Source organism: Helianthus annuus, chromosome 4, assembly GCF_002127325.2.
Source record: "Helianthus annuus cultivar XRQ/B chromosome 4, HanXRQr2.0-SUNRISE, whole genome shotgun sequence".
In the NCBI taxonomy this organism is placed as follows: domain Eukaryota; kingdom Viridiplantae; phylum Streptophyta; class Magnoliopsida; order Asterales; family Asteraceae; genus Helianthus; species Helianthus annuus.
In genome coordinates, this window is record NC_035436.2 from 166,717,434 (window position 1) to 166,732,927 (window position 15,494).

General features: G+C 39.7%; 1 protein-coding gene across 1 annotated transcript; it reads left to right on the forward strand.

Annotated features, from left to right (window-relative positions):
- The first annotated feature begins 210 nt into the window (after window positions 1–210).
- On the forward strand, window positions 211–3,669 carry LOC110937238 (protein NRT1/ PTR FAMILY 1.2). The gene is made up of 4 exons (XM_022179634.2): window positions 211–405; window positions 501–718; window positions 1,021–1,562; window positions 2,673–3,669. The coding sequence occupies exons 1-4, from the start codon at window positions 288–290 to the stop codon at window positions 3,511–3,513; spliced, it is 1,719 nt and encodes a 572-aa protein (XP_022035326.1). The 5' UTR covers window positions 211–287; the 3' UTR covers window positions 3,514–3,669.
- The last annotated feature ends 11,825 nt before the right edge of the window (window positions 3,670–15,494 follow it).

Below are 15,494 nucleotides of genomic sequence, written 5' to 3' on the forward strand. Positions count from 1 at the left end.
AGTAACCACTAATATTAAGCATTAGACACGAGGATCCAAAACACAAAGCCGGCCGTTTTGCAAAGTTCACTCGCTTGTGTTTGCTTGATATTTAACAGTTGAATAAACTATCTGCTTGTTGCAACCTTGATATCATGTATTTATTTTTATGAGATCGATGGAGATGTATTTGTCGTACTGAAGATGTCATTTTAAATACCATTACCAACTTCAATCTATAATCATTCATCCTTCAGTAATCAGCATCCTAATCTAAGTTGATCGAACGAGGAATTCGTGGACCCACAATGGAAGAAGACTCGTATCAACAAAAATCGAGCATCGACACAGAATTACAAACCGAATTACTCCCTCACAATCATCAGGCTCATAAGGGGGGCATGATAACCATGCCTTTCATCATAGGTACTATAGATTCTTCCCTCCTTATTGTACATTTTTTTGTGAGTTTGAGTATGCATGGATTGACAATCTGGATTTGATTTTGTTTCCGGGGGCAGTGAACGAAGCATTTGAGAGAGTGGCGAGTTATGGATTGATGCCGAACATGATATTCTACCTCATGGATGTTTATCACATGGAACTTGCAACTGGAACAAGCATACTTTTGATTTGGTCAGCGCTTTCAAACGGTCTCTCCATTTTTGGAGCTTTCATCTCTGATTCATACTTTGGTAGGTTTCGGGTCATTGCAATCGGGTCTCTCTCCACCCTTCTTGTAAGCCAAAATCTTCCTATTTGCTCTATGATCCTTATTTTATGTCATTGGATATTGATCATTATAAATGTTTGAAAGAATCGAAACCAAGAATAAAAAGATATTTATGAGTAATATTTTCTGTCTATTGAATAACCGAGAATTGCACCTCTTTATACAGAGGGACTATGGTTTTAAAAAGATAATAATAAAGCGTCAATAAGTGTCATGTATACAAAGTAGCATTATATAATATTGACTATCAAACAAACATAAAGATAAATGATAAATCAAATAATAATAACGTTGTTGTTGTATGATAGGGGATGACTTCTCTCTGGTTAACTGCCGTGCTTCCACCATTAACGCCTTCTTCTTGCAATGAACCCGACACCAGTTGCAACCCACCAACACCAACGCAATTCGCTTTTCTTTTCTCATGTTTCATTCTACTCTCAATCGGATCTGGTTGCATCAGACCGTGTTCCATAGCCTTTGGTGCAGACCAGCTTAAACACCATCCAACCCTAAACAACCAGAGGCTCATTGATAGCTACTTTAACTGGTACTATGCTTCTACAGCGACTTCAGCAATCGTTGCTTTTAGTGTTATGGTCTACATTCAAGAGCAACTTGGTTGGCAGGTCGAATTTGCAGTTGCTGTTCTGATAATGCTTTGTTCTACTTTTATGTTCTTACTCGGATCTTCTCTTTACGTCAAAGTGAAAGCCAGCGAGAGCCTGTTTTCAGGGCTAATTCAAGTTTTATTCGTTGCTTTTAAGAACCGTAGGATTCGTCTTCTACGTGATGACTGCTACAATCATAGTGAACAAGCGGACCGGGTTGAGCTAACTGACAACTTAAGGTCTGATACTACCATCTTATCCCATATTGATGGAGAACTGAAAAAAGAAAATTAATTACTACAAATTTAAATATTTTTTTTCTAAAATTAATAAATGATCATATCATATTATTGAATGAAAGATATACATCTCAATTAATTAAAAAACAAATCTCTCATCGAATATAAATGTATGTGTATAAAACACTTCTCCTTTCACGTGATCTTAAACAAAATGATCTTCACGAAAAGTCAACTCTCGAACCCAATGTTTTTAAGTGATTTTCTTAAAGCTGTAGAGAGTCGTAATGAAGAATAAGCATTTATTATCAAACTTATATAGTATTTTTAAAGGAAAAATAATCAAACTAAGCAATCAAGCAAATTATTAAAATGGACTTTGGCTTTAGCTGCGGCAAAAGCGCGGGATGACAACTAAGCAAGGGACAATTAAAATTCAACGCCTATTGTGGTGATTTTCTTGGTGAAAGTGGTTAATTTGGTGATTTTTTTTTAACTTGTGAAAATTACTAAAATAGACAAGTTGGCATCCTATAGACGTGAATATTTTAGCCTTGGCAAAACAGCTAAAAGCGTAGGCTAAATAGCCGACGGATATGATTTAGCCTCCTGTTATTAACATACGCCTTTTCATACCGGCTATTTATCCTATGTGTTTTAATATTTAGCCTACGCTTTACACATGTCTTTTTTTATTGTTGTGTGGATCCTTTTGTACTTCATGAGTTTTTGTGTAGGCTAAGCCTAGCCGTCTTATCCCAAGAATCCTATTTGGTGTCGTCTAATTGACTCTTTTTGTTTGTCTATTTTGCCAAAGCTGTTTAACGTATATGCATGTCTACATGTCTATTCTATTAACTTTGAAAGTTGACTCATCTATTCTAGTAATTTTCCCTTTTAGTTATGTTTTATAGGACAATATTTATGAAATTTCAAAAAAAAAAAAAATTAAACAAAAATATTCTAGTTATTACATCATTCCCAATACGTCTCCACTCGTAAAAAAACTGTCACTCGTAAAAAAATCTATTTTGACATGTTAGAATTTGTAACTGAAACTAGACTTTCTATATATATATGTTATCTAGCTAGTGTCTTTTGGATTTTTAGGTTTCTCAACAAAGCATGTGTTGTCAGAGATTTGAACCTTGATTCTTTGGAAGTGGATCCATGGAGTGTGTCAACTGTTAAAAAGGTGGAATCCCTGAAATCGTTAATTCTGGTATTACCATTATGGTCTACGGGCATTCTAATATTCACGACCATTACACAAAGTTTCCCAACTCTCCAAGCGAAAACAATGAACCGATATGTCACCCCATGGTTTGAGATCCCGGCTGCATCATTTAGCTTATTCTTGATCTTGACACTTACATTGTGGGTCACATTTTACGACTGTATCTTGGTCCCATTTCTAGCAAAATATACACACCAGCCGCGTGGATTCCATCCTAAAACTCGAATGGGAATTGGGTTAGCAATCTCGACCGTGGGCATGATTGTATCCGCAATTGTGGAAACCAAACGACGGGATTTGGCAGGTCCAAATACGACAGTTGACATGTCAGCAATGTGGTTGGTTCCCCAATATGCATTACTAGGTTTAGCAGAGGCATTTAATTCAATTGGGCAGATGGAGTTTTATTATTCTGAGCTCCCAAAAAGCATGTCGAGTATAGCCATAGCCATGTTCATGGTGAGCAATGCAATTTCTGGGCTTGTTGGAAGCCTTTTGATTAATGTTGTGGATGCAGTCACCACCAAAAGGGGTAACACAAGTTGGCTATCGAGTGATATTAACGAGGGTCACTTGGATTACTACTACTGGTTACTTTGTTTTCTGAATCTACTTAACTTTTTTTACTACTTAGTATGTTGTCGTATTTATCGGAGTTCTTCATTGTCAGGGAGGCATGAGCTCGGACAAGAAGGATTTCATTTTGGGCATTAAAGTTCAATTTTTATTTCCAATATGTCATTACAATGTACTATCCAATAAAACAAATTCATAGTATCAGGATGCTTGAAGCCCTTTTGATAGGGTACTTAACAGAAGATGTGATTATGTACGGTTATTATATATATATACACACACTAGTCCTTTTTAGTGACGGCTTCAAGTTTTACTCTCAAAATTGTTTAGTAATATTCATACTTTGAATTATCACAACCTTTAAGAACTTAATGAAACTGCATATCAAAAGTTCAACTAGGTTTCATTATAACAAGACTACAATGTATTAAAAGGTAATGTAAAGAGTTTAGCAATTAAATACTTAAAAATGTTTTTTTATACAAGATAGGAATCTTTATGCTCCAATAGACTCATGATAGAACATATCTGACACTAACAAATTGCTTATGAACTATAATCAATTAGACGAACCTCCCATAACAAAAAAGAAATATAAGTTATCTGTATATGTACAAGCCCTATGCATGACAATAAGCTCTCATATGCCCCTCAACTAAATGTGTAACTTAGACTTAAGAGTGTAAAACGAGTTGAAGACAACCTTCTGATCAAAATATATGCAAATTGAAGTATTGAACGGTAGTTGACGCATAGTGAATACAAAGTCTCCAGGCTAAAATCACATCACAAATATGTGCACCAATGAAACACTTGTCAAATCTTATAAAACTAAAATAAGCGAATTGTAAGGCTTATATGATATGACCAATATATTAAATGATATATTAGATTGAGTAAAGCTTATATGATATGACCAATATATTAGATTGAGTAAAATGTCATTTTATTCCTTGTGGTTTGTCCATAAATGTCAATTTCGTCAAAAAAGTTTTTCTTTTCATCTGTGTCATTGAGGTTTCCAAAAAGTTTGGCTAGAAATGTCTTATAGATTGCAAACCAGTAGACACTCCGATGATATTGAACAATGACTTTCATATCAACACTAAATCTAGCAGATAAAGAATGATATCAAATGTTTATATGGAAACTAATATACCTAGCACATACAAGACCAGACATATCTCATGCAGTAAGAATCATAAGCAATTCATGCACCACCCTACCAAAGATCACATGGATTGTAAGATACTTGAAATCATGCCCTAGGAAAGGCATTATATTTAGTAGAAATAGACTTCTAGATGTGTGGGGATACATGGATGGAACCTACTAACGGAGAAATTAAAAAAAAAACAAAAGGTTGTAGCACTATCAAGTGCTAAAGCTGAATTTAGAGGAATTGCAAAAGGAATAGCAAAGCTCTTATTGGAAAAAAGAAGTTATTGACTAAGATATGTTTTCCCTAAATAAAGCGTTAAAACTATTCTATGATAATACAACTACAATCATTATCTCCCAAAATCCAAAAAAACATGACTAAACAAAACATGTCAAGGTAGACAAACATTTCATAAAAGAAAAAAACTTGATGGTGGGAACCGTTTGTTCGATCTGAAGATCAGTTGGTCGATGTATTTACCAAATTACATGTGGAAAGATATTTCATAATTGTATTAGCAAGATAGGTATGTGGGATCCCGCTACCATCTTGAGGGGAGTGTTGAGCATTAACGGTTATAACTTGTTTAAATAGTGTTTGGGTCTGGTAATGAGTGACAAAGTGGGAGAGAAATTTTTGGTATTAGGGGTGGGGGGGTTCGTTCCTACGTGTAAAGTATGCCACCTCATGTTCGTCCGACAATTGTTGCTTCCATTCTGTTTTGGTCAAAAATTACCGAAGCAATTAAGTGATCAAATTAGTTGAGTGAGGTAGTGTGCTAAAAAGTGTATTGAAAATATGCTTGTTAGGTTCTTTGGAAAAACAGTGTTCAGGATACGGCTCAGGATATTGAGCTGTATCTACGATCAAACAATGAGCAATAAAGTAAAGTAAATGACACGAGATGTACGAGGAAAGCCCTTGATCAATCTAGATCGCCGGCATAAAACCTCGGGAGCTGACAATCGCAGCTGCCTAGTTCTTCTTATTGCTTTAAACTTCAGGATACAGTGCAGGATATAGATCAGATCGCTAAGTGTTACAATGAATTTTGTGAAAGTTGCGAGAAAACAAGTGTTGAGAGTGTAGAGAGTGTGATTGTGATGTCCTAGTTGATCTGATATACCCACTATTTATAGTAACGAATTACAAACTAAAATTCCTATAAACATGGGAAGCTCCGAATATTCCAATGTGAACGTTGTAGACCGAGTAATGCGGCTTCAACGGCTTCTTGTGAACGACTTGGACCGAGTCTTCAGTAGAAAAGGTCTTCATGAACGTTGCTAGCTTCTAACCCACGTACCTGCATTTAATTCCGTTAGTGATCCTGAGGATACCATTCAGGATGTTACCAATATCCTGAGTCAGCATCCCGGATGTAAACAGATACAATAAAGAAGATATTTTCCAGGATATAGGCTCAGAATTTCACCTATAACAATTATCCCCAAAAAATGTTACCGTTAAGTATCCTGGTCACTAACGGTTATATTTTTTCCCGAAGAACGAGGCAATGAAGAGATAAGACCATTGATGTGATAGCTTTCAACCACCCGGCCTATAATTACTCATCACACCCTATATCTTTTTCATCCTTGTCTTCATTTAACTATCTCCGAAGAAAAAAGGTAAACACTTTCTCTCAACTTCATCTTCCTTTTTCACCCTCTTCAATATTCCGGCAACATGACAAGGCAGACAAGATCCAGCTCCGGCGATTCCGCCCCCACATTCATTCACCAGAATATTCTCCAAGATCCGGAGAAGGAAATATGCTCCTTCGACAGTGCCCACTTGTCGGCCCTCAAATCCTCCGGCATCTTCCCAAAAGGGACGGTATTCCGGCCATTTGATCGGGAAATCCGATCGGATATGGTTTCCGACGAGTGGCTGTGTTTCAATGCTTTCCCCTTCACTCTAGGGCTGCAATTTCCTTTTTCTGAATTTATCACCGAGTTTTTTGATGTCACAAAAATTTGCTTCAGTCAAACAATGCCAATGCTTTGGCGAGTCTTGTCCGTTCTTGATCAAATCAAGAACAACCACATCCCTGATCTCTCTGTTCATGATCTCCCATTAGCCTACCGATTTAGGTGCCACGGTTCTTGTCGATTCTTGTTTTATTCTACTTCCAGTGACCCACTAATCCTCCGAGCCACCAGGAATGAAGAGGAATGGAAATCCAAATTCTTTTTCGTAAAAAGAGATTCAATCCCTGGTGGAGCGGATTATCCGGTGCATTGGTTGAAGAAGGGTAGGATTTAGGGTTTAAAGATGATCCTGCTTGTTATCCTGCTTTATATCCTGAACTGACTTTGTCGTTTTCTTGTACAGCTGATTTTAGGAAGCTAGCACATCCCCTTGCAGATTCTCAGAAAAGAATAGACGCTATCAGGCTCCTTCCGGAAGCAGAGAGAAGTTTCAACCCATCTCCAGCAACTCCAAGCCCTCTTTCAAGCGCAACCATGTCTGGTAAGGATCCTGCAAGATATCCTGTAGACACATGTTTTTTATTTGATATCTTTAGGAAAGGTTTAGAATTTTACTCCCTGTGTGCAGATTCCAGCAAAGTTCCAGTTTATCTAGACCTTGACGAACTCGATAGCTATCCAACTCCAACCTTAGTCAAGAAGGGGGCTCCTACTGCCACCAGCTCCAAGCCACTTCCAGCTCCCAAGGCCAACCCAAGGACTCGTGCTACCACAGCGAAAAATAGGAAGGGCCTTGAGGTCAGTGCTCCAAGCTCAGGAGGGTTCTCCTATGACGATCTCAGCTTCACCGATTCCTTAGAGCCGATGACATCCTTCCTTAACAAGGTAATATCCTGACGCATACCCTGCATATATATCCTGCACACATATCCTGCCTGGATATCCTAACAGGATATCCTGATAGGATATCTTGGTCATTATAGATATATAGATTCTAACTCGTACCTGTTATTGATGCACAGGGCCTCCAGCATTTGCTCCACTTGTACAACGATGCATGTGGTACTGTCGCCCTTCATGAAGCCAGGATTAAGCAGCTCGAAACCACTGTTGCTGACCAAGGTGCCATCGCCGAGGCAAAGAGCCGGCACTATGAGGATAAGCTGAAAAAGGTCACCCAGGATGCTGAGCTCAAATTGGCCACCATGCAAATGGATCACGATCAGGCCATGATCAATTTCCGGGAAGGAATCAAGACTTCCGCTATTGTCTCCCTGCTACAAGCACGCATCAAGATGGCCTATGAGGCCAAGGAGACAGGTCTTGTTTGTCCATCCTGGCCAATTGAATCCTGGGTAGCCAAGCTGAAGGAGCTCGGAGGCAAGGCTGTGCCACTCCCATCTGAAGCCGGTGAATCTTCCAAGTCAGCAGAGGTGGCGGATCAGGCTGGAGACAAGAAGGATGCTGGAGCGGATGCTGGTGAGGATGCTGGACAGGATGCTGGAGAGGATGCCGGTGCTGAGAAGCCGGGGAAAGCAGGAGAGGATGCCGTTGTGTGAGGGCAGCTGAGTGGGCGATGATGGATATTGATGCCTAGGCCGGAGCCCACTTTTTTTTTTAGGTTTGATGGTTGATGTCCTGAACAATTTACTTTTCTTGTTTGTTGAACAATTTTAATTTCCTGCACGTAGACAATATGATGGCCAAAGGTGGAGGGATCCTGAGTTTCAGGAGGAAGCCCTTGGTCATCAGTTAGTATGGTTTGTTTTGAACACTTTTAACAAGTGAAGGTGGAGGTATCTTGGGTTCCAAGACGAAGCCTTCATTTGTTAAGTAAATATGTTAGGAAACTAATTATGCTTTTGGTGGATGGGTCTCGGTTTGAGACGAAGCCAATTGCATAATCTTTTGCTATGTTAATAATATAACCTTTTTTTGGCTTTATCATTGTCGTTGTCGATATAAATTTCACTTGTGAAAATTGTTTTGTTTGAACATTTTTCGGAACACATTATAAATGTATCCTGGTAGATATCCTGAAAGATATGCTGATAAATATATCAAAATACAACCTATTAATTGTCTAAGTAAAAAGGAAAGATCATACCAGAGATTCTCAGTGAATCAATTTCAATTCCTCATTATAGGCTTGTCCCCAGTGCACACTTATAAACTCGAATCCATCTTCAGAATAGTATGACGTATGTCCCCTGTACTTAACATAGAAACACAAATGTATTCATATTCTTGACTCGAATGAATTCCATATACCTCAGGGCAAAACTCTTGATATCCTGAAATGAACCCTTAGTATACTGGGGATAAACCCTGAGTTTCATGCGCTACAGGCGGGAGTGTATAAACTCCAAGACTTAGAAAGGTGAAAACCTTTAAACCTTAGAGAGTATGAAAATACCCTTTCGTGAGAGAGGGTGATCAATCCTCATATACCTTTAGAATTCAGGATATAGCCAACAGTAACGAAATTGTCAGCCACTTTTACATGGACTGGTCCCGCCACCTTGAAATATCCCTGAATAACTTGCGCTCCAGGCGGGGTGTTTAAACCCAATTCGGGAGAAAGGTGAATACCTTTAAACCTGTGAAGGGATCAGTATCCCTTAAACGTGAGAGAGGGGGCCAATCCTCTAATCTTCTGAGTTATCCTGAGTACACATCCTGGAGCTATATCCTGGAGCATATGCTGCAAAACAATTGTAAACTAAGGTGGGTGTTAGCTTGGCTAACACCCCTCCGATGCCTAAGTCAGTATTGGGTTCAAGATAATAAACATATATATTTAAAAGAGATAGGATACATACCATTCTGAGATAGAAATTAAATTCTACTCTTACTTGAAATAGAGCTTTAAGTGTACAGCATTCCAAGACCTTGGTAGCATATCCCCTTCCATATTCTTGAGTCTATATGCTCCTTTCCCTGCTTCTGATTCAACTTCGTATGGTCCTTCCCATTTTGGAGCTAACTTGCCATCGGCAGGATTAGTAGTATTCTGAAAAGCCTTCCTTAGCACCCAATCACCCACTTGAAATCTCCTAGTCCTTATATTCTTGTTATATGCTCTGGATATTCTTTGTTGATATGCTGCCATCCTTAGCCTTGCTGCGTCTCTTCTTTCGTCTATGGTATCCAAATCTTGACATAAGGCTTCAGGATTCTGTTCAGGATTCTGTAGGATAGATCCTGCAGTAGGTATCACCATTTCCGTTGGAATTACTGCTTCTGCTCCGAATACTAAGGAGAATGGGGTTTGGCCGGTTGCATTTTTTACCGTTGTCCTGTCAGCCCATAACACAAAGGGTAATTCCTCTGCCCATCTTCCTTTTTTGGCTCCAAGTCTCTTCTTTAAGTTGTTCACTATTATCTTGTTTGAAGACTCAGCTTGCCCATTCGCTTGAGGATGCACCGAAGTAGACGTTATCATCTTGATTCCCCAACTCTTGCAAAAGTCAGTAGTCCTTTTGCTTATAAACTGGGACCCATTATCACAAATTATTTCAGCTGGTACTCCAAACCTGGTCAGGATATTCCTCTTTATGAAGGAAACTACTTCTTGGTCTCTAACTTGCACAAATGCTTCAGCTTCAACCCACTTAGAGAAATAATCCGTCATTGCCAGCATAAAGACTTTTCCTCCCGGAGCTTTCGGTAACTTCCCTACTATATCCATCCCCCATTTCATGAACGGCCAAGGGGATGCTACAGGATATAGTGGTTCAGCTGGTTGATGCAATATGTTACTATGCCTCTGACATGCATCACATCTTCGAGCATATTCTGCAGCATCTTTTCTCATTGTTGGCCAACAATATCCTGTCCTCAACACTTATGAAAATAATGACCTGCCCCCGGTATGGTTACCACAATCCCCTTCATGTATATCCTGAAGTACTTCTTTGGCTTCAGGATCCTTCAAGCATCTCAAGTATGGTCCTGCAAGAGATTTCTTGTATAAAATATTATTTATAATAGTGAATCGTGATACCTTCATCCTAAATGCCTTAGGATTTTCATTTTCGGGGATATGTCCTTCCTTGAGATATCTCATAATTGGAGTTGTCCAGGATTTAGGATCTTCTTCAGGATACACCACTTCAGGATCTTGAATACTTGCTACTTCCTTATGCTGAGGATCCGTTGCAGGATACAGGATATGTAATATCGGTATTGGGATTTCTTCCGGTATCCTGATTGATGATCCCAAATTTGCCAATGCATCTGCTTCAGCGTTATCCTCTCTTGGTACCTGTTCAAGCGTAAAAACATCGAAATATCCTGCTAATTTTTTAAGAACACCGAGGTATTCCATTAGTTTCTCACCCTTGACTGCATAGGACCCATTAAAATGATTAGTAATTAACAAAGAATCAACATATACTTGCAAATTCTTGATATTCATACCCTTAGCCAATTCTAATCCTGCAATTAAAGCTTCATATTCTGCCTCATTATTAGTAGCAGGGAATTCACATCTAACAGCCTGGGGTATTATGTCCCCCTGTGGCGATTTTAGTAGTATTCCTAATCCTACTCCTCTTACATTAGATGCACCATCGGTATATAATGTCCAGGATCCTGAGGATTCTCCAAACTGTTGAACTTCTAGGTCTACCTCATCCTGAATGTCACTACTAAAATCAGCCACAAAGTCAGCTAAAGCCTGAGACTTTATGGCATTTCTAGGTTCATATACTAAATCATAGGCACTTAATTTTACTGACCACTTAGCCATTCTACCTGACATTTCTGGTTTCCTAAGCACATTTTTAACAGGATAATTAGTTTTAACATGAATCCTATGTGTTTCAAAATAATGTCTAAGCTTTGTTGATGCCATTACTAGAACCAGTATTAGTTTTTCTAGGTGAGAATATCTAGTTTCAGCATTTAACAAACTTTTGCTAACATAATAAACAGGATACTGCTGACCTTCGTGATCCTTTACGAGTACTGCACTTACTGCATTCCCTGATACTGCCAGATACAAGGATAATGGTTCACCATCCTCAGGCTTCATCAATAGAGGTGCGGTTGAGAGATACTGCTTCAAATCCTGCAGGGCTGCTTCATGCTTCTCACCCCATTCAAATTTCTTGTTCTTCTTCAGGATATCATAAAAGTCTTTGCATTTTTCTGAGAATCTTGAGATAAACCTGTTTAAAGCTGCTACTCGGCCTGTCAATCTTTGTACGTCCTTCATATTTGAGGGTGATTTTATATCCAGGATAGCTTTGATCTGCTCTGGGCTTGCTTCTATTTCTCTTTTGGTTACCATATATCCTAGAAATTTTCCTGCCCCCACTCCAAAATGGCACTTTGCAGGGTTCAGCTTCATGTTATACTTGTCCAGGATATCAAATGCTTCCTTAATATCCTGGAGGTGATCTTGAGCTTTCTTTGATTTTACCACCATATCGTCAATGTACACCTCCATGGTGTCCCCCAGTTTGTCTTTGAACATCATGTTTACCAATCTTTGGTATGTTGCACCTGCATTTTTCAAACCAAAAGGCATAGCTGTATAACAATAAATACCTGTTGGTGTCATAAAGGCAGTATCCTCCTGGTCAGAAGGCTCCATTTGGATCTGTTGAAATCCTGAGGATGCGTCCATGAAGGTCAGCATTTCATGCCCGGCAGTGGCATCTACCATTGCATCTATGTGGGGGAGAGGAAATGGGTCTTTAGGACAAGCTTTGTTCAAGTCTGTGTAGTCTACACAAACTCTCCATTTCCCATTTTTCTTCTGTACCACAACCACGTTTGCTAGCCACCTCGGGAACTTAACTTCTCTGATCATCCTGGACTTCAATAATCTCTCAACTTCCTCTTGGATAATTGCATTCCGCTCAGGGGCGAATTTTCTTCTCTTTTGTTGTATAGGCTTGAATGACCTGTCAATTCCAAGCTTGTGAGTAATAATGTCTTTAGATATACCTGTCATATCTTCATGCTTCCATGCAAACGTTGACATCCTGCATTTCAAAAAGTTAATTAATTGTTCTTCAATATCCTGAGGGATATTGGTTCCCACGAGCACCGAAATATCGGGATTATCCTGGTCCAGGATAATTTTCTTCACATCCTGCTCCGGATCCTCCACGATATCCTGGGCCCGCGTCTTTAATTGCTATGCTGCACTAGGTTTGGTTGAGGATTTCATCGAGGATGAGTAGCATTCTTTCGCCTCCTGCTGATCACTGTCGATCTTGACAACCCCCCAAGGGGTAGGGATCTTGATGCATTGGTGATACGTTGATGGAACGGCCTTCATATCGTGGATCCAAGGTCTTCCTAGGATGATGTTATAGCATGATAGAGAATCCATCACACAAAAACGTTGCATCTTGTTGACTCCTTCGACATATACTGGCAGCCTTATCTCTCCCACTGTGTTCCTAGCTTCTCCACTGAAACCAACGAGCACAGTAGACTTCGAAGTGATATCCATCGGAGACACATTCATCCTCTTCAGAGTCTCCAGTTGTATTATGTTGACGGAGCTGCCATTATCAACCAATATCCTACGTACAAAATGGTTAGCCACATATAATGTTATTACCAGAGCATCATGGTGAGGATCCTGGACAGTATCCCTATCATCTGCATCAAAAGTGATCACTTTGTCAGTTGTGAGCGTAGTCATCCTGATAGGTTTGTCTCCCCTCTCGGCCTTAGCTTCCTTTGCATGTCTCTTGGCCGCCGAATACGAAGTTCCGCAAATGTCGGATCCTCCTGAAATGAAGTTGATTATCTTGGCATCGGCGGGAGGTGATGCCGCTCGCTCAGGATCCTTCTCAGTATCCTGACCCTTATTCTTCTTCTTCTTCCCTAAGAGATCTTTCAGATATCCCTTGCTTAGAAGGTAGCTGATTTCTTTCCTCAGAGTGATGCAGTCCTCAGTCATATGTCCAAAATCTTCATGGAAAGCACACCATTTTGACTTGTCTTTCCAATCTGCTTTTTGTTGATTCTTCCGAGGCCACCTGGCTTTATCTCCCAAACCCTGCATAGCATACATTAGTTCAGGTATATTAACAGAAAAACAATATTCAGATAATTCAGGATATTCTTCAGGATCCTCGTCTTCAACAGCATTCACTCTCGTGTTATCATTTCTGCCATATGGCTTAGAGCGATATGGTCTATATGAGGATTCTGATTTCCTGTTAGTCGATTCATATGTCGAGGATGCATTCATCTTTTCTTGCGTTTTTCTGTCATCCTCTAACCGAATATATCTTAGAGCCTTGTTCCGGGCTTCATCCAGGTTCCTGCATGGGTTCATTACAAGGTCTTGATAGAATTGAGAATCCTTTTGCAGCCCCATCTTGAAAGCTTGCACAGCCGTTGCAACATCAAGATGAGGAATGTCTAGTGATTCCCGGCTGAACTTGTTCACATAATCCCTAAGGGATTCCTGAGGCCCTTATGTTATCCTGTAGAGATCTTGTTAATTTTTCAAAGCTTCTACTACAAGAAAATTGACTATTAAATAAATTTACTAAGTGAGCAAAAGATGTAATCGAATGTGGAGGAACATTTAGGAGCCATTTCAAAGCCGATCCTGTCAAGGTTGAACCAAAACCCTTGCACAAGCAGGCTTCCTTGAGATCTGGAGGGATAGGGTTGATCTCCATCCTTTCCCTATACTGGGCAATATGCTCTTCAGGATCCGTGGTTCCGTCGTAGAGTTTCATGTTCGGAGTCTGAAATCTTTTTGGGATTTCAGCATCACATATAGGATGCACGAACCGAGATACCCTGTGGCTATCCTGGGACACTTCAGGATTTGGCTGCACCACCCCAGGTACACTGGATATCATATCCTTTAATTTCTGAAGTTCCCTGGATAATTCTGATGCTACAGTTGTATCCTGCAAAGATCCAACACTGTTAGCGGTAATAGCATTATTATTATTTGATATGTTACCCGTTAGAGGATTTTGCCCATATCCTGAAGCATATCCTGAGCTCCTCACAGTCGATATCCTGACCGAGGAGGGTATTTCAGGAGTATGATTCTGAGGAAGGCTGGGCACGATATTCCCCTTGTTATCCTCAGCATACACAGCTGAACTAAAATTCAACACTCTGGGATGTAATGGAGTGACATTATCCTCAGCAGATCTGCTTGAGCCAGACTTCAAGAGTTGTATTTCCCTTAAAAGCATTTGGTTTGTTTCCTGTTGCTGCCTCATTTGTTCCTGCACACTTCCAAACAAGGTTAGAATTTCATCGTTAGAAGCTAAAACAGGAGCAGATCCCTGGACACTCCGAGTAGGGATAACATCTTGAGATTGTGTAGAGGCTGGCATCCTTGGAGGAGGCGGTGGAAGCACCGAACCAACTGTTGCAGAAGTTGTAGCAGACACAGTAGAAGAGCTCATGTTTGATCTTGAGGCCATTGTAAACAATGTGGCAAAAAGTTTTGAAAACAGAAAACCGATTAACGATTTCACAAAGATTTTTAGTAAAGAGAGCACCACTTGCCCCACGGTGGGCGCCAAATTGTTTTGGTAAAAAATTACCGAAGCAATTAAGTGATCAAATTAGTTGAGTGAGGTAGTGTGCTAAAAAGTGTGTTGAAAATATGCTTGTTAGGTTCTTTGGAAAAACAGTGTTCAGGATACGGCTCAGGATATTGAGCTGTATCTACGATCAAACAATGAGCAATAAAGTAAAGTAAATAACACGAGATGTACGAGGAAAGCCCTTGATCAATCTAGATCGCCGGCATAAAACCTCGGGAGCTGACAATCGCAGCTGCCTAGTTCTTCTTATTGCTTTAAACTTTAGGATACAGTGCAGGATATAGATCAGATCGCTAAGTGTTACAATGAATTTTGTGAAAGTTGCGAGAAAACAAGTGTTGAGAGTGTAGAGAGTGTGATTGTGATGTCCTAGTTGATCTGATATACACACTATTTATAGTAACGAATTACAAACTAAAATTCCTATAAACATGGGAAGCTCCGAATATTCCAATGTGAACGTTGTAG